This window comes from Lissotriton helveticus, chromosome 12 (genome assembly GCF_964261635.1).
Source record: "Lissotriton helveticus chromosome 12, aLisHel1.1, whole genome shotgun sequence".
NCBI classification, from domain to species: domain Eukaryota; kingdom Metazoa; phylum Chordata; class Amphibia; order Caudata; family Salamandridae; genus Lissotriton; species Lissotriton helveticus.
Window position 1 is genome coordinate 142,128,031 of NC_136073.1, and position 24,205 is coordinate 142,152,235.

Sequence of the window (24,205 nt, forward strand, 5' to 3'; positions counted from 1 at the left end):
CCCCTTTTAAAATAAATCCTAAAGCTAGCACTAGGCCTTCTATAAGAAGCTCAAAAAGAGTCCAGACCTAAAATATCATCAAAAAGAGAATCATGAACATTAAAAGAACACTGCAGCATACATGCCAATATTTTAGAAGATGAAAGTGAGATACTAAAAAAACAAAATCCAGAGCATGTATTTCCCCTCCCCACCCAATTGACTTCTGTTAATGCAGAGGTCATTTCAGGCAGGAAACTGTCAAAATAAAGACATTTTGGGGTAGAAATCTGCTTGAATTGGGTCTATATGCATTTATGTACCATGATTTACAACCATACTCATTAATCTTTGCAGTCAGCCAAATACTCCTAGAATGGAGTGCAAAATATGTGTGTGCTATATCCTCAAACTCCTGAAATAGAAGTTTGATTCCTACATTTCTTATCTGAATATTGAAATAACCTAATTATTTTATTCAAAATTGATTGTGCTGTTTTTTCACCTGCAAACAGAGAAGCTTAATTCATGCACTCACCTCTGTACAAACTATTGTATATTTGTATATGTACTCACTTTCAAATGCCTCGCCCATGTTGTATTCCAATTACAAAATGCCTACCACTCTACCATTGCTCGGAATCCCTTTTTTCCTCATGGCCTGCTAAATAAAGAGCTTGTTCACACTATTTATTCGGTCAAATTGTTCATCATCTCTACTATTTAGCCCGTGGCAGGCTAAATGGCAAAGATTATTAAGGATACATATATAGCAGTGATTATGCACTATTTGGCTGACCTCTGATTAAATAGCCACTTCCATATACTTAACACCTCCTCTGCCACATGAGCATGAGGATCTATTTCAACATAAGCTGAGCACACCTCAACCCTCATGCACAGAACACAACTCTGCCACTACAGACTCCTCTCAATCCACTTAGTTTGTACCCGGCCTTCGATTTCTCCATTGTAAAGCACTACAATGCCACATCAAAGGTATTTTGACCCTAAAGAAAAACTAAGGGGCATATTTACATTCCTTATTGCCACAGGAACGTCTCTTTTATCAACATTCCTGTGTCGGTAGGGGCGTCACCTTATTTACAAGGCAATGTTAAGCCACTTAACATGGCTTAACGCTGCCTTGTAAATAAGGCACCCTTTCACGCTATACTTAGCTTGAAAGGGATGGACAATGTAAGTTGTGGTGGGCGTTCCACCGCAACATCCATTGATTTTGACGCTGCCCCATATTTACAAGGGTGGCGTAAATATGTGGCAGTGCAAAATTACAACAAAAAAATCAGGTCTTAATATGGCGCCACGTGGAGAAATGCTTTATCTCTCCTCGTTTTTGCTTTTTCTATGTGTGTTGAATTGTGCAGCACACATAGAAACAATAAAATGCCATGCATGATTGTTCATGTGCAGGAAGGTGTCCCTTCCTACACATAAACAATCATTTTAAAAATGACGAGTTGCAACTTCTATGTGTGCTGCACAAAGAAGCACACATTGAAGTTACAAATAGCCATTTAAGATTGTTTATGTGCAGGAACAGACACCTTCCTGTACATAAACAATTGTTCCCATATTGCAGGCACCCTTGCACTATGGTGCAGGAGTGCCTGCATTGGCTCCAGGCAGCTGTAATTAGTGCCAGCACTGGGGGAAAAGCATTGCTGCACTGTATTGTTGTAAATGCGGTGCAGCCCTGCATTTCCAAAGTGGCTAACGCCACGCTCCACCACTTCCCTTGTAAATATACCCCTCATAACCTTAAGTGCTCCAAAATGCTGCTCAGGTTTTAAGTGAAAAGTAAGCAACATATTTAAATTATCTATACATGCCCAGAGATCTGAAATATAATGATAAAAAATTCCTGTAGGCTGCAACTCCCTCAGAAAGACTGGTGAAGTAACTAAAATGTAACTTATGATAATCTAAAACAAGCATAATAATTGTGTTGTGTATGAGTGTTAATGAAGTTTGCACTGCTGCTGCATGTGGTGTACTTGTGCAGTTTGCTACAGTGAAAAAAACTAAAAAGTAATTGTAACTGCAAACAATGCATACATATAATTTAATCTGTTATATTTCAATGTACTTTTGAGTTGTAAAGTAGTTCCTCATGTCTGACTGACAATGCAAGCTCTCCATTGGAGGTAGACTGATACACCAAACAGCCAGTAGTGCGAGGTGGGTGGATCAAAACAAGCCAACTCTCTGTGTATGTTTAAGAAGTGGTAACCACAGCTCTTGCAGACAGCTGCGCTGTCAAGCCATGCCTAAAAACAAAAAAGGAGCCTCTGGAGCCTCGAGTTGAACCCATTTTAAACATACACCAGCTTGCTGGCCTGTGGTACCAAGATCAAATGTACATACCTGCAGCTCCGTTGCAAGGTTTGTGTTTGGTCCTAGGATATCTTCCACCATATCGTCTGTCACTGGGAAGTTGTCAGGGATTTTGGTGCACCTCTTAATCAACATAGGATCCACGCCATTGAGGAACTGGTACCCAAAGAAAGCATCTTCTTTCCAGTGTTGAGACACATACTCTACATGAAAGAGAACACAGAAATGGCGATAAGATTACGCTGGCTAGAAATGAATACTCTTTTCCCTTTGTGACTGCTGTTCTCATAAAGAAGATAGGGGTTTCTCCCTTATCTCTTCAGAATCTGCAGCCCTACTTTTGTGGTTTGCCGGCTTAGTGCTTATTACTTTCCAGTGCATATAAATGCCAATATATAAAATTCAGGTGGTTTTTTTTTTAGCAGTCTCCCACCAAAAACTTCCTCTGCTTCAGTATAAGTCAATGGGGAAAATACATTCCCCTAATCTCCCACTTTCCAGTATTAAAATGTTGGTATGTATGCCAGAGACTGTTTTCAGCATGAAGTGGCAATTTATCTGACCTCTGGCCTAATAGTACAAAATCTCAACTATTTACGCTGCAGCTGGCAAAAAAGTAGGCATTGTTTGCTAATTAACCAGCGGCCGACACACAGGTAAAATAACAAAGATTATGCATACATGGCAACAACCCCAATTAAGGCAGGAGACTCCTGATATTTCAAGCAAAAAAATGTCTTTATGTTAACTGTCTTCCGTCTAAATATGACTCTGCTTTAATATTACTCATTGGGGAAAATACATTCCCCAATAATGTTTTAACAGTTTCCCTCTTTAGAAATGTTGTCAATAATGATTATGTACTATTTGATTGGTGACTGGATAAATAGTGTGAAGAAGGTCTTTATTTAACAGTACATAAACAAAAGGGGGCCTAAGCATTGGCAGCCTGATGGCCATCTTGTAGGAGGAGTCCAGGAAAGAGTGTGAAGCATGTGAAAGTAAGTGCATATACACATGCATAACAGTATGTACATGAGAACATGCATGAATTAAAATAACACATTTAGAAGTACAACTTCTGTTTTACGAGGTTCAAGTTATGGCAATTTGATATTTGGGATGAAATCGGGAGTATTTGACGGTCAGCATATGGCTCTTTTTAAAAAAAATATTTTTTAGTTATGTCTGCAACAAACAGCATGCTTTTAAAGCATTTTATATAAATGTTTCTTTTTGTGAGATTGCAATGTGTTTAATGCTCAATCTTTAGGATGATTTCTGAGCATGGACTCCTGGTGCGCTACATATGGTAGGTTGTACTTTCTTGGTGTTGCCCACCTGGCAACACAGCAGCAGCTAATACGCATCAGCAAACAGTGAATGCAGAGAGACTAGTGGAATATGAGCTGAAGATGGCGTGGCCTTTGCATAGGGCAACTGGCGCTAGGGCACCCAATGCTTTGGAGCACTTGCAAGAGGTAAATTGGGTGAGATCCCAGTAATGGGACTTTACAGGAAAACGGGAAGTGAAAGCAGGTAACTCTTGTCTATTCACTCAGCAGCAAGCTCAATAAACAGAAACTTGTTCACCCTATTCACCAGAGTAAGTTTCAAGCATAGATGCTGAGTGTTACCATGTCATGCGTGGCCCCTGTGCCCTGCCAAGTACCACGCATAAGGACACAGGCTAACACATTTTAGTGCGGGTGCCTGCATCTCTACTGCATTAGTCATGCATTTTATAGCTCCCAGAGATCGAAGAGGCACTGCATAAAATAACCAATGCACCCATTCACTCCACATGTCAGATTGCTGGAGAAAGAGTGCAGTTCTCGCTGTATCTTCCTTCCCCACCTTCCCATCTGTTCTCTCTCCTGCTTGTGTCCTTAACCCTACTAATGTGCCTTTGTTTCCTGATGAAAACATCTTTGAAATTCTGGGTCTCTAGTCAGGTAGCATCGGCGGCAGTGGCGGCGTCACGCAGGGTACACTTTAGTCAGTGCACAAATCTGTCATCAATGTACCTGTCCAATGAGAGTCAACGACCCTGATTGGACCCGTCTCTCTATTGTAGATCGTACACATTCAAATAATGCTGTTATATATTCCACATAAGGCTGACAGGCAAGGGCTCAAGTTCAAATGTTTACTTACAGAATAGAAAGCAGAAATGCAAAGATGGTCCACGAATCAGATAGTATAATATAGCCTTATAGCTCGCCGTAGAGGGCTATACCGGCTATTAAAGACCCTCTCCAGCATTAAAGGCCCCGAGCCGAAGGCGAGGGCCTTTAACAAGGGAGAGGGACTTTAATAGCGGTATAGCCCATCTACGAAGGGCTATAAGGCTATTAGAACATTCTGTCACTAGAGGACAGAATGTTCTAACAAATAAAACAAAGCCTTCAGGGAGCGTGAGGGGATTAGAATCCCCTCAGGCTCCCTGAAGCCTTTGTTCACAGCCAGAGCTGTGAACAAAGAAACATTGGAATGTTGGAGCTCCGGACTTATACCAGCCATAATCAGCCCAGAGCTCTCCATTGTTTTCAATGGAGCTCCCAACATTCCAATGTTCTAATAGCACATAAATCATAAGTACAAAGAACTCAGTAAAGTTCAATAGAAAATCCAGCACAGATTCGCCTTCTAAGGTGGGGAAAAAGTGGAATCTGTAACAGTTAAAATGCAGGTCCTTTTATAGGACTTTAGACAAAGGACTTCATACATACACTACAGTAGAGCATGGTTCCCAGGATGTCATCAATGGGGAACATGCAAGAAGAAACATTTTACTACAGAATACATGTGAGGATTCTCTAATAATGCTAGTACATTAGATTCAGCTATTCTCATAGTCTATTCAGGTAACATGAGTTGTTACAAAGTATGCAAGGCAGCCTAGGACAGCTAGGTCGTCTAGGGTTAGGTACATTGCATTCAGTGTGACTGGGAAAGCTTGACTTTTTCAGTGTAAAATATCAGAATTATTTTTTACAGCAAGGGAAAAAACAACAGCGGTTCTAATGTAGTGTATGATGATGTCACCTCGAAAAAAGGCTTGTGTTAGCCTAAGCTTGATTTCTAATACATTAAACACTACAATTAAATAAGCATTTGCAATGCAAATGGTCTCGGCTTTGGGACCTTATATGAATTGAGCTATGCAGTACCTTATGCGCTACCTGCCCCCAATTGTGCTTTTGAAAGTTAAGCATATGGTAAAAAGGAACCCAACTAGACAAAGCTGTTAAGGACAAGCAATACCTTCATGCTGATTAAATGTAAGCCAGATGAATTGAGAGGGCTGACCAGAAAGTGACTTACTAGATAAGCAGAGGACAGACAGGTCCGTCCTCGAGTTTCATTTAGAGTTAAAAAAAAAAGCTTGAAACTTAAACAAGCGTACTCTGGTAAAAACAGAGCCTGGCAATTTGGGGATTGGCTGCAGGCTGCCGAGGGGAAAGGCAAGCTGGCAGCTCGAGCAAGCCAGCCAGCGACTGGTAATGAGGCGCAGGAAACAGGGCTCCATTATCTTACATTACACCCCATGTAAGAACCCGTGACCTCCAGTCCAACAGCACACACACTGACCCGTTGTGCCCACCATCGGGGTTGAATCGCCCTCCGAACCTCCAGTGCCCGCTAGCAGCTGCCTAACCACACTCATCCCATTAATACCCTTCTCTGGTGCACACACAGTGTTTATGCACGGTTTGCAATGTTTCCCGGGTTGGCACCCTGCACCCGCGTGTGCAACAGCGGGGACGCCGAGTTCCAAAGAAAAGGTCACTGAAGCGGTCTGTATTGATACAGTAGAGTTTAGGGTAGGGAAGTAGGGAAGTCTTTCAAGTGGGTGGGGGGTGTGTCAGCATGTATGCGCCTGCCCGAGGCCACGCAGTGGCCATAGAGAGGGCGGGCCACTAGTCTCGGAGGGCTGTCCCGCCCCCAGCAGGATGTTCAGCTTCTCCTCCGCACTGGTTGGAGGAGGCGGCTGGCGGTGATTCTCGTCCGGGGCGGCGGGGAGGGGCCTCCATGGGTACTTAAGTTCCAGTACCCCGTTGGAGGGCCTCTTTGCCGCCCCGGACGCCGTCGCGAGCTCTTCGGGACACTCTTTGCCGCTCCGGACGTCGCGATACAATGTTGGGACACTCTTTTGTCTCGCCTCTGCCCGCCGTCCAGAGGTCCGGTCTTGCGACGTTTTACCCAGCGTTCGACGGTTCGTGTTGCCTGTGGTGAGTGGGGGGGACTTAGGTGGGCTGCGTTCCCACGGAGATGCGTTGTAAGCAATTGTCTTGTTCAGGGGCATGTGTGGTCACTGGTGCGGCCCCGGCGGTCCTCCCCCCCCCCTCGTCGGGTGACACTTGGTTGAATGCTTGGGGACTTTTTAAGCAGTCCTTGCCCTTAGTCATGTTGTGCTCGTGAGTTCGTGTGTCACCGGAGCGGTGGTTTGTTGTCTCCCTCCAGGGGTACTATCACTCCAGCGTCTCGTTTTCTGCGTGTGCATTCGAGGCGCTTACTTTAGCTCGTGATTGCGTGTCCCTGCGGAGCAGTGGATTGTTTTCTCGGTGCCCTTCATTACGTCTCCCTCCAGGGGTACTATTACTCCAGCGTCTCGCGTTTCTGTGGGGCATTCGGGGCGCCGTCCGTCTCCCTACCGCTGTACACGGTATGCATAGAGCATAATGAGGATCGGATACATATAACGATTGCGCGGCTGCGAGGCCGTTCTATTTATGGTCAGGCACAGCGCGTTATGAAAGAAGCAGTGGGAGCAGATGGGAAACACGTGCGCAGGCGTTAGCTGCTGTATTCTCCGGGCAGGACATTTCAGCCAGGCCTGTCCCAGAACGACCCCGTATTTGCATGGAATCGTTTTGCAGGTTCAACGCTTGTTAGCTTTGTGTTTAGAACTATTTTATTCATTTGAGCATTTGGTATAGAATGTTCGTCTCCCCTGCTCAGGAACTGGTTGTGTACATGCTGTTTTTGAAATACAATTTTCCCTGGCTCAGCGGGGCGCAGATGATATAAGCGTGCATGTTTCTCAATGCCATTGTGCTTCAATTAGTGTTAAATCGGTCTGGAGTGCGACAGGGAGCCTTTCCTCAGCCCGGTCTGACTTTGTTCGTTACTGCTCACCGTGGCACAGCTCTTCATTTCATTTGTTTCTATGGTTAATGTCTCTGAGAGCATGCTGTATGTGCCGTCGGTGCCTAATTTTCGACATTTTCTCATGATGGACTTCTTTCCTTTAGGTAAACGCTCATAATGCACAAGTCTCAGAGTCAACATCTCGACATTCTCTGGTATGGGACAGTGTTCCCATTGTTAATGTGCCCGCTTCTACACGTTAAGGCATTGCACAGGGGCGCATGGTCACAAGTTGAGCGTGGCACGTCCCCTACCATTGCTCAAGCGGTTAAAATGCGAACGCAGGCTTTTAATTGTGGCTGCCCGCGCATTCATTGTGAGGGGATTGGGGGACTGGGGCGTATGGTATCGGTCATGGCGCCCATCTCGGGTCTCCGAGGCTGGGTTGTTGTGAGTGCTGAGCGGTCCCCCCCCCCCCAGCGAGCGCATGTAGGGTTGCTCAGTTTTAGGACTGAATCTTCCGGTGTGTCCCCGGATGTATGGCCTTGGTCGGCTGTGTTTGTTCTTCCGCGGCCAATATAGCTCAGTTGGTAGAGCGTTAGAACGAAAATCCAAAGGCCCCTGGTTCGATCCCGGGTTTCGGCAGATGTTTTGTGTTTCCTCAAACATCAATCATTACAAGTTAAGAAACTTGGGGAAGGAAACGTTGAATGAACAACATTAACCTTTTCCGCGTGCGCCTGGTCCCACGTCCGGAGGCTGGACGGTGGCCTCTCCCTAGCTGCTTGTCGCCATTTTGGTTTACGATCGCGAGTGAGGTGTGATTTCTGTGCATGGTGAAGTTCTATTGAGCGGGATTGCCTTGTGTCCTTCGCCTATTTGGCTGATCTGTAGTTTTGATTTGTGGGCTCCTGCTCCGGGTGCTTGCCACGGGTAGTGGTTCGATTCCCGACGGGGCCTCGTGCGGCGTGGGGGGGTTTTCGTGGTGTGTTTGGAGTGCAGCGGGGTTGTGTGAGTTGCGGAGCTCCGCTCGTGCCCACGGTGCACAGATTGCTGCGGCTGCGCTCCCGCCGAGCCTGGCTCGTCCCGGGCCGTCCACCTTGTCTTCAGGTGGCCTCTGCTTCCTGGTACCTCGCCGCCACGATGTGGGTTGGCAGTCTTGCCCCCTCCGCCGAGGGGCAGGGGTGGTTTTTCAGCCTCTCACACATCACGTGCTGGTGTTGCGTGTCTTGCGTTTCTGCAATGCGCGTTCGGTTTGCAGATCGGTTTCCAGGCCCATCCCTGGCGCGCACGCCCTGGTTTCCGCATTTCCACCCCCCCAGCAGTGCCAGTATGATATGAGTATGTCTATGCGGCACAGTGCCATCATCGTGCTATGGGGCGCGGTTTGCGGGCTGCCTCTTATACCCTGCGTGGGTGGCCCGTTCCAGGCCTCGTCAGGTTTGCGCGTAGCATCCGCGCTAATTGTGAGTGGCACTAGGTGTTGGGGGGCATGGGGTGGCCTCATGGCGGTACAGGGGTAGGGTGCTCTCAATTTGTCACGTAGCAACAGTTTGAGTTGAATGTTTAGTTCTCGGCGCATTTCATTTCAGCTATGCTTCTGCTAGGGGGCCTTAGGCTCAAGATTGATGGTCCTTAGCACATCCGTGGCCCAGGTTTGTTCTGCAGTTTGCCCCCCCCCTCGTGCGCAAGCGACGGTATTCCTTTTCCCCGCAGTACATGGTCCTTTGCACATCTGTTGCGGCCCAATCGGGTAATTGATCGGAGGCAGGGGGTGGCGCATATACAGGGGCCGATGCAATAGGTTTTGAGGTCTAGCGGTCTCACCGGGTAGTCGCTTGGCCCGGGCTCAACTGGGCCCCTGTTTCTTCGCCCCCCCCCCCCCGGGTGGATACGTTGCGCCTTGCCCATATCGCTAGGTTGTTCTCGTGTGCATATACATAATTTTCATATTTCCGCGGGGGACAGCACTCTGGCCACGCCTTCACATTGTGTATACCGCCCAGCGATCTAAGTTTTAAGGCTGGCACAACCCCCCCCCTGCCTTTTTTCTCTAGGTGCTGCAATCGGCCGCGGCAAGCACCCCGAGGGTGGTGCGATAACTTGCTCCTCTTGCAGATGCATGCCCTCACAATCTTGTCGGCTTTGTCCAAATACCCAGGTTTCCACATGATGAGGCAGTAATCTCCTGGTGCGTCGGCGAATGACGATGTGTACAGGTCAGCCTGCTAGTCCACAGCGAGTCATTTTAGCCGGCGTTGCGCTCGTGAATTGCACTCAAGAGATCCTTTGCATATCAGGGGTACTTCAGTGTTAGAAGGTCCCTTCTGTGTTCGCATTCTTTGACGTTGGTTAGGCTCTGTGGCCAGGCCATACAGTATATTCTACATGTGAGATGTTGCCTTCCGCATATTTGTGAGATCTGTTGACACGTTCGTGAAACCGCTTTAGCATATGCCCAGCTTGTGTACATTTAATCGGTAATATCCGTGTGCTTGCGGCGCCGCTTTAAGGCCAGAATATATTTAAGGGTTGGAAAAATGCAGCATGGTGTCTGACTCGCCAGCTTTGGCTCTGGTTGGTGCGAGTTTGCAGGAGCTACGGTATAGAACATTGCGGGGTGGGGGGTCTCGGCCCGGGTCTGTCTCAGCCCGGGGATGCTTCTACCCGGGACCCACGCGGGGAATTCGGGGACCCGGGCTTGTGCCTCGGCGAGGACACCGAACATCCGGTAGTACAAGTTATAGGTTTGAAGCCTCATGTTTTCCCCCAGCCTTTTCATTTCCCTGACGTTCCTAAAATGGGTCAGCATGTATAGGAATGCATTCTTTTAATTATGCCAATTCCAACCACTGTGGTATGTTTGGAGTCCTGAGTTGGAGCTTTGCCATACCAAACACTCTTAAATATGCTGCCTACTGGTAGGGATGCATTTCTTTCCCACACCTTGTTATCGTTTTGTCGTGTGATATCTCCTATAGACTGATTCAACATGTATGGTTCTCGTCGTTGTATAATGTGTGCGGGTGATGTTAAGTGCTCTGACTCCCTACACTGGATGAGTAGTGCAAAAAACAATTGAAATGCATGTGAGATACGTGCCCTGCTGTATACTTCAGCGTTGCGAGTTGACTTACTCCTTGGAGCTCTCCATTCACCCTCATATCTCAGCCGCTCTAGTGTACCATGTTTGGATTGCGTGGCTTACACATCATGCCCTCACGTTAGGCACTACAATGCGCCCCACCCATCCGAGGCCCTGGGTCTCTGGCTCACTTCCAGGGAAATAATCCTATTCACGTTGTTTTCCCTAGCTGATGAAACACGCTTTGCCCTGATTAAACGTGCGGGCACGCGCTATTTGATGCCCTGGGTTAGCCACTGGTTGTGGCGGTCGGTGAGTATTGTTGGGATCTTTAGTCTACACTCAGTCCTTTGTTAGAAGGCGAACAACCAGACCCCTGGTCGTGAGTGTTAATCTTGTAGGACTGCCCTTTAGGCCATCTATCCTGCAATGTGCTCTTCTCCCCACGGCTCCCCCGCGCAAACCCTAGTCTGGCCGCCGATCATACCTATCTTTGGAGACTTGCACGCGGTGTAGAAAGGCAGGGTGTTTCGACACCAGGGTGGGGTGTTTTAAGAGTGAAGTGCGCGCTTTCAGTAGTGGCCCAAGCTCAGAGAGAAGGTAACTTGCTGCTTAACATGTTGTGGAGGGCAGACTTGCATCCCATCTGTACTCCTTGGGAGGACCTCCGGAGCCAGGGGAAGTTATTATCCTACATGCGATGCTCCTTCCAGTCCAGAGCAGGGGCATGTTAATTCGGAAGAAAAGTAACAATGCAGCAGTCTTCCTGTCCTACTCTTAGAACATGTAATTTAATGTAATGTAATGCTTGAGCCTGAACTGCCAATAATACCTATAGACGTGGGCCCCTAGTAGACTCTCAATAAAGAGTGCTCCAGAAGTGAAGTTACAGCTGCTTTGAAACTCGGAATGTCTCCGGAAAGCGATACTAATTAAACATTGCGCACTGAAATACCCCTCTGTACTTGGCCGAAGTCTAGTTGCACAAGCGTACATATAGCGCAATTTAACAGTTGAAGTTGTTAACTGCGCCTCAGCAGAAGTTTGACGAGACTGGGTGTAGTCGGCTGAGGCTTTGTGTGTAGGTGTGTGGCTGATTTCAGTGGCTGCGCTGGTTCTCCCATCCCATAGTTAGGAGCGCTAGCAGCAGGGGAGGTCGCTGTATCCCACGGTCTCTTCTCTGGGTATGATCCGCGTACCTGGTAGAGCCTGCACTATTGCTGTAGGGGGATTTGTCCCGGGGGTATATGCTGATTAGTGGCTAAGGGGCTTGGTTTAGGCAGGCGTGCCTGCCTACAGATAAACTATCTTAGAGGTAGCATGGCCAAGCGTCATGATGCAGGGCGGGATCTTAAGGGTGCACTTAGTCTTAGGCCCAGCATTCGCTTGTTGGTGGTCCTAAGTTTTCCTCTCTGACCAAGCCATCTTGGAGATAGCATGTCCGAGCTGCCTCCAGTCCTCATCGCAAGAGGGCAGGTGTGACCCGCCTTTAAGTCCTGTCAATCCTGTATTGACATATGTAGTTATTACCCAAGTTATAATATAATGTGTATTGTCCCCCTTGTCCCTGCGCTTTCTCGAAGTTTAGCAGCTCTAGCGTTCTTCGTGAGCGCACTTTCACCATGTTTTGCGATGAGCGGCGTTTCACCAGTAGTGGCAACTTAGCTGGGTATACTGGAGGGGGCCTGTGGTGAAGGATGGGGTTGAGTTTCAGGGCATGTGCTGTAATGCCTATGGTTCAATAGTCTAAGTTGCCTTCAGTCTACAGCCCACGGTTGGGGTTGAGTTTCGGGGCATGGGCGGCAAGGCCTATTGTTCTATAGCCTAAGTGGCCTTCTGTCGACAACCCGTGTGGGCATGTGTTGCCAGCTGTTACGCCAATCCTGTATTGGCATATGTATGACATCACCCGAGTTGTATAGGATAAGTGGTACTGACCCCTTCATTGTCCCGGTGCTCTTGAGCATTGCTGCGCAGGCGTTCATCGTAAGCACACTTTCTCCATGTTTGGAGGAGGATGGCATTTCACCAGTAGGGGTAACCTAGCGGGGTTTGTCTGCTGCGCTTGTTGTGACGGGTTGGTTGAGTTTCAGGGCATGTGCTGTTACGTCTAGGGTGCGATACGAAGCACCTTCAGCAGTCAGGGGCCCCCGCTCTTCTCGTCATTTCCTGTTAGTATGTCCTCCCGTTCTGGGGATGGCTACACTATGGTTGTAAGGACTAAAAGACCTAGGGGTATCCGCAGATAGTGGCGGGAGGCCTGGGTGTCTCATTAGGCATGTAAGGATCATGCCAGCATCAGGTATCTGCGAGGTGGTAAAGGTCCACCGCTCTACCGTCGTCCTGGTCTTGTTCAGTTTGACTGACTAGATGCTCTGCAGAGCAAAGATTGCAGGTTTTTTCCCCGAAAGCATGGTGGTGGTGCCATGAAAAGGTTCACCCAGCGTAGGGGTCTAGGCGTGTTCAAACAATGACATGTGTCAGGACCAAGTTAGGGTTATTTGGAGGAGGATGGTGTTCCCCTCACGTCTGTAGGCTTAGACCTCCTGCTGGACAATAGTGGCAGGAGGCCTGGGTGTCTCATTAGGCATGTAAGGTTCATGCCAGCATCAGGTATCTGCGAGGTGGTAAGGGTCCACCGCTCTACCGTCGTCCTGGTCTTGTTCAGTCTGACTGACTAGATGCTCTGCAGAGCAAAGATTGCAGAGACCTCCTCCTGCTGGACAATAGTGGCAGGAGGCCTGGGTGTCTCATTAGGCATGTAAGGTTCATGCCAGCATCAGGTATCTGCGAGGTGGTAAGGGTCCACCGCTCTACCGTCGTCCTGGTCTTGTTCAGTTTGACTGACTAGATGCTCTGCAGAGCAAAGATTGCAGGTTTTTTCCCCGAAAGCATGGTGGTGGTGCCATGAAAAGGTTCACCCAGCGTAGGGGTCTAGGCTTGTTCAAACAATGACATGTGTCAGGACAAAGTGAAGGGTTATTTGGAGGAGGATGGTGTTCACCTCACGCCTGTAGGCTTCGACCTCCTCCTGCTCGACTTGAAAGAAGCACGCATGAGCAAAGGTTGCAGGTAGTAAAGGTAGCAATGGTGGGGGGGCCTGTGCGGCAGCGGGTACCACCGCACAGGCTGTGGCGGAGTTACTGGGCGATCCGGAAGAAGAGAGGTGCAAACGATGTACTTCAGCGGGCACATAAGGGTGCCAGAGCCTAACCTGTAACCTCATGGGAGGTGCAGGAATTCGTGTCGGCGCCCCAGTAGTCCTTCGGGCGGTTGTGGGCCTGTGCAACCGGGGGTTTGCCTAGTCACGCCAAGGGGCGTGTCAGTATTTATATTCTAATTGTACAGCAGTTGGGTGGGTCGTCACTGTGCTGTTTGGCTCAACAGGCGGGCAGGTGGCGAGAATGCAGCCGGCCCGGGATCGCCCGTAATGTTTACCCACCTTCATTACATATGTTGTATGTAATAAACCTGCAGCAAATTTTTCCCAAACTAATACGATGTCTGTGTATTATTTTGCGCGTTTGGAGATTGTGGGGGCGGGGGACTTCCTGTGGCCCTGATCTGACTATGCGCCTGCCCGAGGCCACGCAGTGGCCATAGAGAGGGCGGGCCACTAGTCTCGGAGGGCTGTCCCGCCCCCAGCAGGATGTTCAGCTTCTCCTCCGCACTGGTTGGAGGAGGCGGCTGGCGGTGATTCTCGTCCGGGGCGGCGAGGAGGGGCCTCCATGGGTACTTAAGTTCCAGTACCCCGTTGGAGGGCCTCTTTGCCGCCCCGGACGCCGTCGCGAGCTCTTCGGGACACTCTTCTCCCTCCCTTTCCTCTAACCCAGAGTGTCTGTATGAGGGAATTGTGGAGGTTTGTTAATGTGTTCATTTATCGTTGCAGGTCGGAGTTAAGCGGAGTTACTGGGCGATCCGGAAGAAGAGAGGTGCAAACGATGTACTTCAGCGGGCACATAAGGGTGCCAGAGCCTAACCTGTAACCTCATGGGAGGTGCAGGAATTCGTGTCGGCGCCCCAGTAGTCCTTCGGGCGGTTGTGGGCCTGTGCAACCGGGGGTTTGCCTAGTCACGCCAAGGGGCGTGTCAGTATTTATATTCTAATTGTACAGCAGTTGGTTGGTTCGCCACTGTGCTGTTTGGCTCAACAGGCGGGCAGGTGGCGAGAATGCAGCCGGCCCGGGATCGCCCGTAATGTTTACCCATCTTCATTACATATGTTGTATGTAATAAACCTGCAGCAAATTTTTCCCAAACTAATACGATGTCTGTGTATTATTTTGCGCGTTTGGGGATTGTGGGGGCGGGGGACTTCCTGTGGCCCTGATGTGACTATGAGAAGTGAACTTATGACTGTGCATGTATATGGGACATTTTCTATGACGATTGGATTTGTGGCTGCTTTTGTGTGTGATTGTGTGCTTTTGTGTTTCTAGCAGTATGTGTGGTGGCCTCCCTTGCACCATGAATGGCCCGGCTGCTCCTGTTGGCCCCTAGGCTACCTGTTATGGGCCTCTATATATTCCTAGCTGTTGGAGAGGCCTGCACCCGGCCCCTGACATCTCTGGAGCAGGCTCTTCGCTGCTGAACTGGTGAGTACTCAAAGTTGCTGGGGCACCATGGAGCATTTGCAAAGCAATCAGTCTCGCCTTTGGGACCTTATAAGTGTTTAGCTAGAGCTATTGGCTCTGCTAATGCAGAAGTGGGGTGAGCTGTCCTACGTAAACCATAATGTGTTATCCTAGGCAAATCATGTTCTTGTCCTGTGCTTAGTTCCTCTTTATTGTCAAACAATGGGTGTTTAGGGAGACTGTACGGATGCATTCACCTATAGACAGACATACAATGGAATAGACTCAGCACAGATAGAGGGAAGTATATTTAATTATTTATATAGGTGTTTGTAAGGCGCTGGGTGACACGTAAATATTGCTTTAAGGCGCCAGGAACAAAGTGAATTTCGGTTGGTGGGTTTGACAAGGGTAAAGAGAGAGGAGTGGATAAGACAGACGAAAGTTATATGAAAACATGGGATGGCCTCAGGCAAGGAGTGGTAAAGTAGCTCGTGGTAACAACGTGGGGGAAGATATAGTGTAAAACAATATAGGAGACAAAATGGTGGAAACAAGAGCTTGTGAAAGGAAGAGAGAAGCAATGAGAGGGAGGGAGGGCTACGGCATATAGTGAGGAAAAGATGGATAACCAAGAACGAGCAACAAAGAAGAGTGCAGAAAAAAGAGCAAATAATCCCCGAAAGAAAAAGAGTAAACACTGAGTATGCAGGATAAGACGGTGGGGGCTGGTGGCAGGTGCGGTGCGTGCATTGGGGTGTGGGGGCGTAGCTCCCTCGGTGTCTTTGAACTTAAGTAAACTCAATCAATCAATCAAGCATCTGTATAGCGCGCTACTCACCCGGAGGGTCTCAAGGCGCTTGGGGGAGGGGGGTCCGCTACTGCTCGAACAGCCAGGTCTTGAGTTGCTTCCTGAAGGAGAGGTGGTCTTGGGTCAGGCGGAGGTGGATGGGGAGGGAGTTCCACGTCTTGGCAGCCAGGTAGGAGAAGGATCTTCCTCCCCTTGTGGCTCTTCGGATGCGGGGATCGGCGGCGAGGGCGTGGCTGGGCGATCGTAGCTGGCGGGTGGGAGTGTAGAAGGTCAGGCGGTCGTTGAGGTATCTGGGGCCTTGGTTGTGGAGAGCTTTGTGTGCATGGGTGAGGAGTCGGAACGTGATTCTCTTGCTGACGGGGAGCCAGTGCAGGTCTCTCAGGTGTCCGGAGATGTGGCTGTGTCGGGGGATGTCCAGGATGAGTCGTGCTGAGGCGTTCTGAATGCGCTGGAGTCTTTTCTGAAGTTTGGCTGTGGTTCCGGCGTAGAGGGAGATACCGTAGTCCAGTCGGCTGGTGACGAGGGCCTGGGTGACAGTCTTCCTGGTTTCGGTGGGGATCCACTGGAAGATCTTACGTAGCATGCGTAGGATGATGAAGCATGACGAGGAGACGGCATTGACTTGTCTGGTCATCGAGAGGGAGGAGTCCAGGATGAAGCCCAGGTTGCGTGCGTGGTCCGTTGGTTTGGGTGCGTTGCCCAGGGCAGGGAGCCACCAGGAGTCGTCCCAGGCGGAGGGTGATGATCCCAGGATGAGGACTTCCGTCTTATCTGAGTTCAGTTTTAGGCGGCGGTTCATCATCCACTCGGCTACGTCTTTCATCCCTTCGTGTAGGTTGGTTCTGGCGGTGGCGGGGTCGTTGGTGAGGGAGAGGATCAGCTGGGTGTCGTTGGCGTAGGAGATGATGTTGAGGTTGTGTTGGCGTGCGATGGCCGCGAGGGGGCTCATGTAGATGTTGAACAGCGTGGGGCTGAGCGATGATCCTTGTGGTACGCCGCAGACGACTTGGGTGGCCTCGGATCTGAACGGGGGGAGGCGGACTCTCTGTGTTCTTCCGGCGAGGAAGGAGACGATCCACTCCAGTGCCTTCTCCTGGATTCCGATGTTGTTGAGGCGCTGCACTAGGGTGCGGTGGCAGACCATGTCGAACGCTGCGGAGAGGTCCAGGAGGATGAGGGCCGCTGTTTCCCCGTTGTTGAGCAGGGCTCGGATGTTGTCGGTGGCTGCGATAAGGGCGGTCTCGGTGCTGTGGTTGGCCCGGAAGCCGGACTGCGAGTGGTCGAGGGATCCATTTGTCTCGAGGAAGGCGGCCAGCTGTCTGTTGACGGTCTTCTCGATGACTTTGGCAGGAAAAGGAAGGAGCGAGATGGGGCGGTAGTTTTTGAGGTCGGTGGGGTCCGCTGATGGTTTCTTCAGCAGGGCGCTGAGTTCGGCGTGCTTCCAGCTCTCTGGGAAGGTGGCGGTGTCGAAGGAGGCACTGATGATGTCCCGGAGATGGGGTGCAATGACGGAGTCGGCCTTGTTGAAGACGTGGTGAGGGCTGGGGTCGGTTGGTAATACGGAGTGGATGGAGTATACTTAAGTTCAAAGACGCCGATGGAGAGAACTGACAATCATGTCAGTCAGCATGACGTCGGACTGCCCACCCCCTTCAGAGACTGAAGGGGGTGGGCGGTCGGCGTCATGTTGACTGACATGATTGTCACCAGGGGCAGGCAGCAGCAACACAAGTGCGCAGGAGTGGGGACGGAGGGCGAATTTTCGCACCGTGCCCACTCATGCGCACTTGTGTTTTTTCCCTTGTTTGCGCATGCCCATTAGGAGCCCCTAGGCCTCCTAATGGGTGTGCTGCGGGCGAAGATTCGCCAGTGTCCCTAAGCCACGCCTGGCACTGTTGGCAGCGCCAGGATTGGCTGAGAGGGGCTGCCAGGGCCGTTCGTGAACAAGGCGCCAAGGGGAGCAGCAGGGGTGGCGTGGACCGGCTGAGGTAAGTTTTCCGTTTATATTATATTTCATTCCCTGCCAGGGGCTGCCACCCACCCCCGCGTGAACACCCTCCCCCCCCGCGACTGGCGCCAAGGGTACTAGGGCGCTTTACACGAGCGATGAAATCCGATTATATATATACTGCTTTCCTATGCAAGATCTGACAAACACACAAGACATAGGCAAAAGGACTGCGCGCGCACCCACCAAAACTTACTGGTGGCATGTCTGATTTACAGGACATCCCCGGGGGGTACCAAGCCTGAAGCACTCCACCGCCAGGGGTCCCACTAATGCATCAACTGAAGACTGAGTGGTTATTTATCCACATACTATCATCCTGGCGGAGGAAGGTGTTTATCTTTTTTTGTTAAGCCAGTCTGGCATGCACTCCCATATTTGTTCAAATTTATTATGGGCCGGACAGGTAGCTGCGTTCCCTCCATGTAGGTATATTTCATTTGTAAGTGTGCTGAATATTAAATATGGATGTGGTAACTTAGGACACATTGGCCTTTTTGAAAAATATGTATTTGTGCTAGGAGGAAGGCATGAACAAAGGCATACAGCACTAATCTTTTTTTGGCAACGGGTTTCAATTTTTTTAAATGTAATCTTCCTGGCCACTTTGTAAAATGTTAACACTAGATAATTGCAGTTTCTTAAATGATAAATAATTAAATCGTATTGCTTTATTAACCTTCCTGCTTCCTCAAATTTGCTTGAAAATGCACCATTTGCCACTCTTTTGTCAAAAATTCCACCTGTAGGTTGTTCGGGGTCGCTCGCTCGCCGCAGTGCAGTACGCCAATAATTTTACGCCTCACCACTTTCAAATGTCACCAGCCACCACTGGCTGGTGGGGTGTGGCCCAAAAGACAAGAGGCCGGAAGGTTATGCACATCCCCAAAAGCGAGGCTTACCCTATTAATCTGTCAAACTGGTGCCTCCCGTGCAAGCAGTGTGCACAGGCGGTCACAGGCACGCGCAGCTCTAGCACAGTCTAGTGTGTACAGTGCCCCTGCCAAGGACAACGTGAGGAATAGAATGGAACTGAAGGTATTAAAACAACAAACCCTTTTGTGCTCCAGCGCTGTGTTTACACCGTCCCAGCAATATTTAAAGTCAGTATTTCTATGCCTGACAATAAAGAGCCCGCACCCGGCACGGCCAGTGGTGGCCCGGCCCAGATGAAGCCACAATGTGCCCTTTATGTGGAGAAGTGTGACTCACTGGTTAGAGCGGCAGACCCTGATGCAGAGGTCTATCCCAGGACCAGGGTTCAATCCCCCGCCTCGGCGGGTCTTGGGCTCAAAAATTCCACGGACCTGATAATTCTCGCCTCGGTGCGTATTCGAATCATGGAGTCCCACTCTGCAACTCTGGGCAATAGCTTGCTTAATCCCCACAACGCTAAGGATGCCTGGCCTCCACCTTGGGGGCGCCCAGGAGGGGACACCTCACAGGGAAAGCCAGGATGGGTTCCACAGCGGTATTCGTACAAGCGCCTTCAGATCATTGCGTGTGAGTAGTGCGCTATACAAGTATCAATTTACATTTACATTTAGATCCAGCCTCAGGCCGCATTTGCATGAGGAGGAAGAACGCCCGTGCCAAAACTGTAATTAAATGTGCAGAAATGCAAAGAGCGGCGCTGTTAGCTGGGCTCCCTCGCCCTGCCCCCACCGTAAGGCCTTTCACACCTGTCAGTGTCCGGGACACCCGCCCGGGTTGCAGCAGCTGCGGAAACAAAACGGCTCTTTCAAAGCAGAGCAGTAAACAATACAACAAGCAATTAATTTAGTTTGCAGCAATGCCGCCAAATCTGAAGTGCGTCTCTAAGCGGGATGCAAAACAATATGCTACTGCTTCAGAATTCTCAATTTAACATGCTGCCCGCCCCGTAAACGCATCTTCAAAACAGAAAGACTGTCATCTTATTGTAGGCTGTTACTGCAGACATTTCCACCGTCTTTTATTTTATGACTAAATCTACTGCACCTTGACAGTCTTCCGTCAATCTTCATTCTTTTCCAGGCACATTACTAACCATTACTGAGTTCTGCCGAGACATTTCATTCCTGATGGCCAATAAATGTATTTTCTAGATAAAATGCCCGTTTCTGAAGCGCGCCTAAAAACTGCAGTGCCGCACAGAAGAACCAGTTCCTTTCTTATAAATAATAATAGCAAAGAGTCAGGGCATTGGCCTCGAACGTGAGACTCTAATCAAGCAAAGATGCTCAGAGCCAGCAATGCGCCTGATCTTGTGAAGAGGGGGCAAAAGCGAGTTAGATTATAAAACAGAACAAGAGGCAGAAGCAGACTTTTGGTGTGCATGCGCACGATGTGAAGCATCGTGTGCCTGCAAGAGTCTGGACAGGTCAGGCAAAATAGAGTGTGAATGCAGGCAGCCAATCATAGGAAAAAACAAGCATTTACAAATGCAATAGGACTCATATTTACGCGAGTCCTATTGCATTGTAAACAAAAATACGGGCGCCGAAGAAGGCCTTTACGGGAGTTATTTGGGGGTGGTTTTGCCAGAGAAGTCACAGGCTGGAGGAGTGAACAGGAGGAGGCAAGGGAACAAAAGAGTTGATGAAGTAAAGGGGCTGATAGCCATAGAAGGATAAACATGACGTCATGGCAGTAAGGAGGCGGGACTAATACGCTGGCAACCAATCAGAATGCAGTATTTCAGATTTGAGCCAATCAAAAGCATGGACAGAAAGTGGGTGGAGCTTCCCCCACAATACTGTATACAGCATCTCTTACGAGACAGCGCATGCTTTGCCTAGCCGAGACCTAAAAACAACAAATTCCACACACTTTAACCTCTTTGATACTCATGACGGAACCCAGCCATCATGATCCATGGGTGGCCTGTACACATGATGGCTGGGTTCCCTCACGACCACGCCCGCGATTGGAATGTCCAGTACCGGGCTGGAATTCCTGCCGCAGGCAAGGCGTTAAATGTGCCAGCCATAATGAGGAGTTCTCCCGAGGAATAGGCTGTTACCCAGGTTAAATCGAACGTCAGAACCTGCTAGTAACATTACCCAAGTTTAATAGAATGTCAGAACCTGCCAGTTACATGACAAAAAAAGCAATCACAAACTAGCTGTGCACAGCTGCCCTCCTTGCATTACGCACAAGTGACAGCAACACAATGACTATCACCATCCTACAACACCATTAGTCTGACCTGCCTATAATTAGCACAACAACATGATGTTTGCTGCCTGATGGCCAATCACTTCGCGGACGGGCGTGCCTAAGGCAAGCCCGTCTGCGCCCATCCGCGCCTGGCCGGAGCCAAGGGCCAGAAGCCCTGGTCCTCCTCCCAAACACTATGGACAAAGTATCAAAAAGCAGCCTGAAATAAGTCTACAAGTGAGCTTGCCACCGGGCCCCACGAGAGGCCCCAGGCTCCGGTACTCACTGGAGCAACTAAAGGCCTAAGGCACACCTATGCACCCTGATTGCATGAAACTACACGTTGATGGTATAAATGAATTATGCTACAAATGCGGGGTGGGGTCTCTGTTTCACCAATTTCCAAAACTATGAAAGTCAAAAAATCTACCAGCATTAACCAGTCAACTTTATCCTACAAAATGTTTTCCTTCATAAGCACTAATGACCGCTCCCTCCCTAAACACAAATTTGACCTGTTTGATCTGTTAGTTAGCGAACAACCGGATGCGATCTTTCTCACGGAAGCTTGGCTCCATGAAGGCTCGGGTCCAGATGTCGCTGCCGCTCTACCAACTAACTACGCAATAGTGTGGAAAGATCGCACCACTAAAACCGAGGGGGGGGGGGCAAGGCCATCATATTTAAAAAGGACTACCATTGTAAATTTGAATGTCTCTTGTTCCCTAACTGCGAGGCAGCCCTATTCAAGCTGGCCCTTACCCCTAAATTTACCCTTACCGGCATAATAATTTACAGACTTCCCGGACCTCTGGTCCCTGGGCATCTGCTTTCCCTGAACTAATGACTCCTCTGGCCATGAAAACTGCGAATATTTCAATTCTGGGTGACATAAATCTTCATCTAGAGAATACCACATGTAAAACTAGCACTGATCTGATTTCTGACTTGGCCGCATTTAATGTCAATCTAATTAAATCTGGGCCCACACATGAGGCGGGCCACCTGCTGGACCCCATCTTTTCTAACCTCGCTGAGATTCATCGCTCCTCAGCACTTCCGATATACTGGTCTGATCACTTTCTCACAAAGTTCAACCTGACTCTTCCTGCGCTTTATGCACCTACCTCTCAAACCAGGAACTGGGGAAAAATAGATATCACTGCCCTAAACACTATTCTAAACTCTCACACGCCTTTCCCCAAACAATTGGTGAACTCACTCTCAGCCTCAGTACAGAAATGGTTCCTTACCGCCATTGACATCTGTCTACCTCTCTCAAAAAAAAAGCTAACAATCACCGGCCCCATGCTCCTTGGTTCACTATAGCGCTGAAAATAGAAAAAACAACTACATAGTTATGGAACACAAGTGGAGAAGGAATTACACATCTGAATCCAAAATCAAATAAAAAACTACCTTAAAAACATACCCCAATCTTTTCAGAATCGCCCTAGCAAACTATGTCCCCACCACCATCTCCAACGCCCTCAACGGTTCCAAAACACTCTTTAATATGGTCAAGGAGCTCGCTGGCTCCAAAACCCAATCCAGGCCCCCTACACTCAACTATCAGAAATGTGAAGCTTTGGCCTCCCTTTTTGACCAGAAAGTGGATAAAATATATCAGGACATAGTGCTTACTCAAAACGTAAACCTCACCCCACTTCCTACATTACCCACATCTTTCCCAGCAGATAACAGGTTTCCTAACCAAGTTGAGTCACTCAGCATTACTGACAACCACTTGGACACTTGGTCCCTGTTAAACACAACCACTCTAAAAAAAACACTTAAAGAATATCAAATCAGGATCACCTAAGGATCCTCTGCCGATTCCTGTGCTCATTGCACCATCAGGATTCAAGCAAGCCGGGCCGACGACGGCTGAAATGCCAGAAACCGGTCCCCGGAAGCTTGTTTCCTTCCCAGTGTAAGAATTGGCTTGGTAGTTTGGTTTGCCCTGTTCCCATCATGCACTGGGACAGGAACAGACTAATTTGCATATAGCCAGGTTCTGAACTGGGATGGTGCAGTGAGCTAAAAAACGGTGTTGGATCTAGCCCTGATCTCTTGACTGGGTGAGAGTATTCTGCTTAATTCAGAAACTCTGTCCATCACCACCCCTTGTTGTTAAATATTTTGTCCACCCTAATCGTGGAAGGGTATACTCAGATGTGAGTCCCTTGCTCATTGCACCATCAGGATTCAAGCAAGCCGGGCCGACGACGGCTGAAATGCCAGAAACCGGTCCCCGGAAGCTTGTTTCCTTCCCAGTGTAAGAATTGGCTTGGTAGTTTGGTTTGCCCTGTTCCCATAATGCACTGGGACAGGAACAGACTAATTTGCATATAGCCAGGTTCTGAACTGGGATGGTGCAGTGAGCTAAAAAACGGTGTTGGATCTAGCCCTGATCTCTTGACTGGGTGAGAGTATTCTGCTTAATTCAGAAACTCTGTCCATCACCACCCCTTGTTGTTAAATATTTTGTCCACCCTAAGCGTGGAAGGGTATACTCAGATGTGAGTCCCTTGCTCATTGCACCATCAGGATTCAAGCAAGCCGGGCCGACGACGGCTGAAATGCAAGAAACCGGTCCCCGGAAGCTTGTTTCCTTCCCAGTGTAAGAATTGGCTTGGTAGTTTGGTTTGCCCTGTTCCCATCATGCACTGGGACAGGAACAGACTAATTTGCATATAGCCAGGTTCTGAACTGGGATGGTGCAGTGAGCTAAAAAACGGTGTTGGATCTAGCCCTGATCTCTTGACTGGGTGAGAGTATTCTGCTTAATTCAGAAACTCTGTCCATCACCACCCCTTGTTGTTAAATATTTTGTCCACCCTAAGCGTGGAAGGGTATACTCAGATGTGAGTCCCTTGCTCATTGCACCATCAGGATTCAAGCAAGCCGGGCCGACGACGGCTGAAATGCCAGAAACCGGTCCCCGGAAGCTTGTTTCCTTCCCAGTGTAAGAATTGGCTTGGTAGTTTGGTTTGCCCTGTTCCCATCATGCACTGGGACAGGAACAGACTAATTTGCATATAGCCAGGTTCTGAACTGGGATGGTGCAGTGAGCTAAAAAACGGTGTTGGATCTAGCCCTGATCTCTTGACTGGGTGAGAGTATTCTGCTTAATTCAGAAACTCTGTCCATCAC

The 24,205-nt window shown here is 49.1% G+C and overlaps 1 protein-coding gene across 1 annotated transcript in view; it reads right to left on the reverse strand.

Moving 5' to 3' along the window:
* Positions 1–24,205, reverse strand: part of LOC144799547 (hydroperoxide isomerase ALOXE3-like) — a 220,495-nt gene that overhangs the window by 76,136 nt on the left and 120,154 nt on the right. The window contains exon 6 of the mRNA XM_078670914.1: positions 2,368–2,540. Coding sequence (XP_078527040.1) covers positions 2,368–2,540 — 173 coding nt within the window. The remainder of the gene's footprint in view (positions 1–2,367; positions 2,541–24,205) is intronic.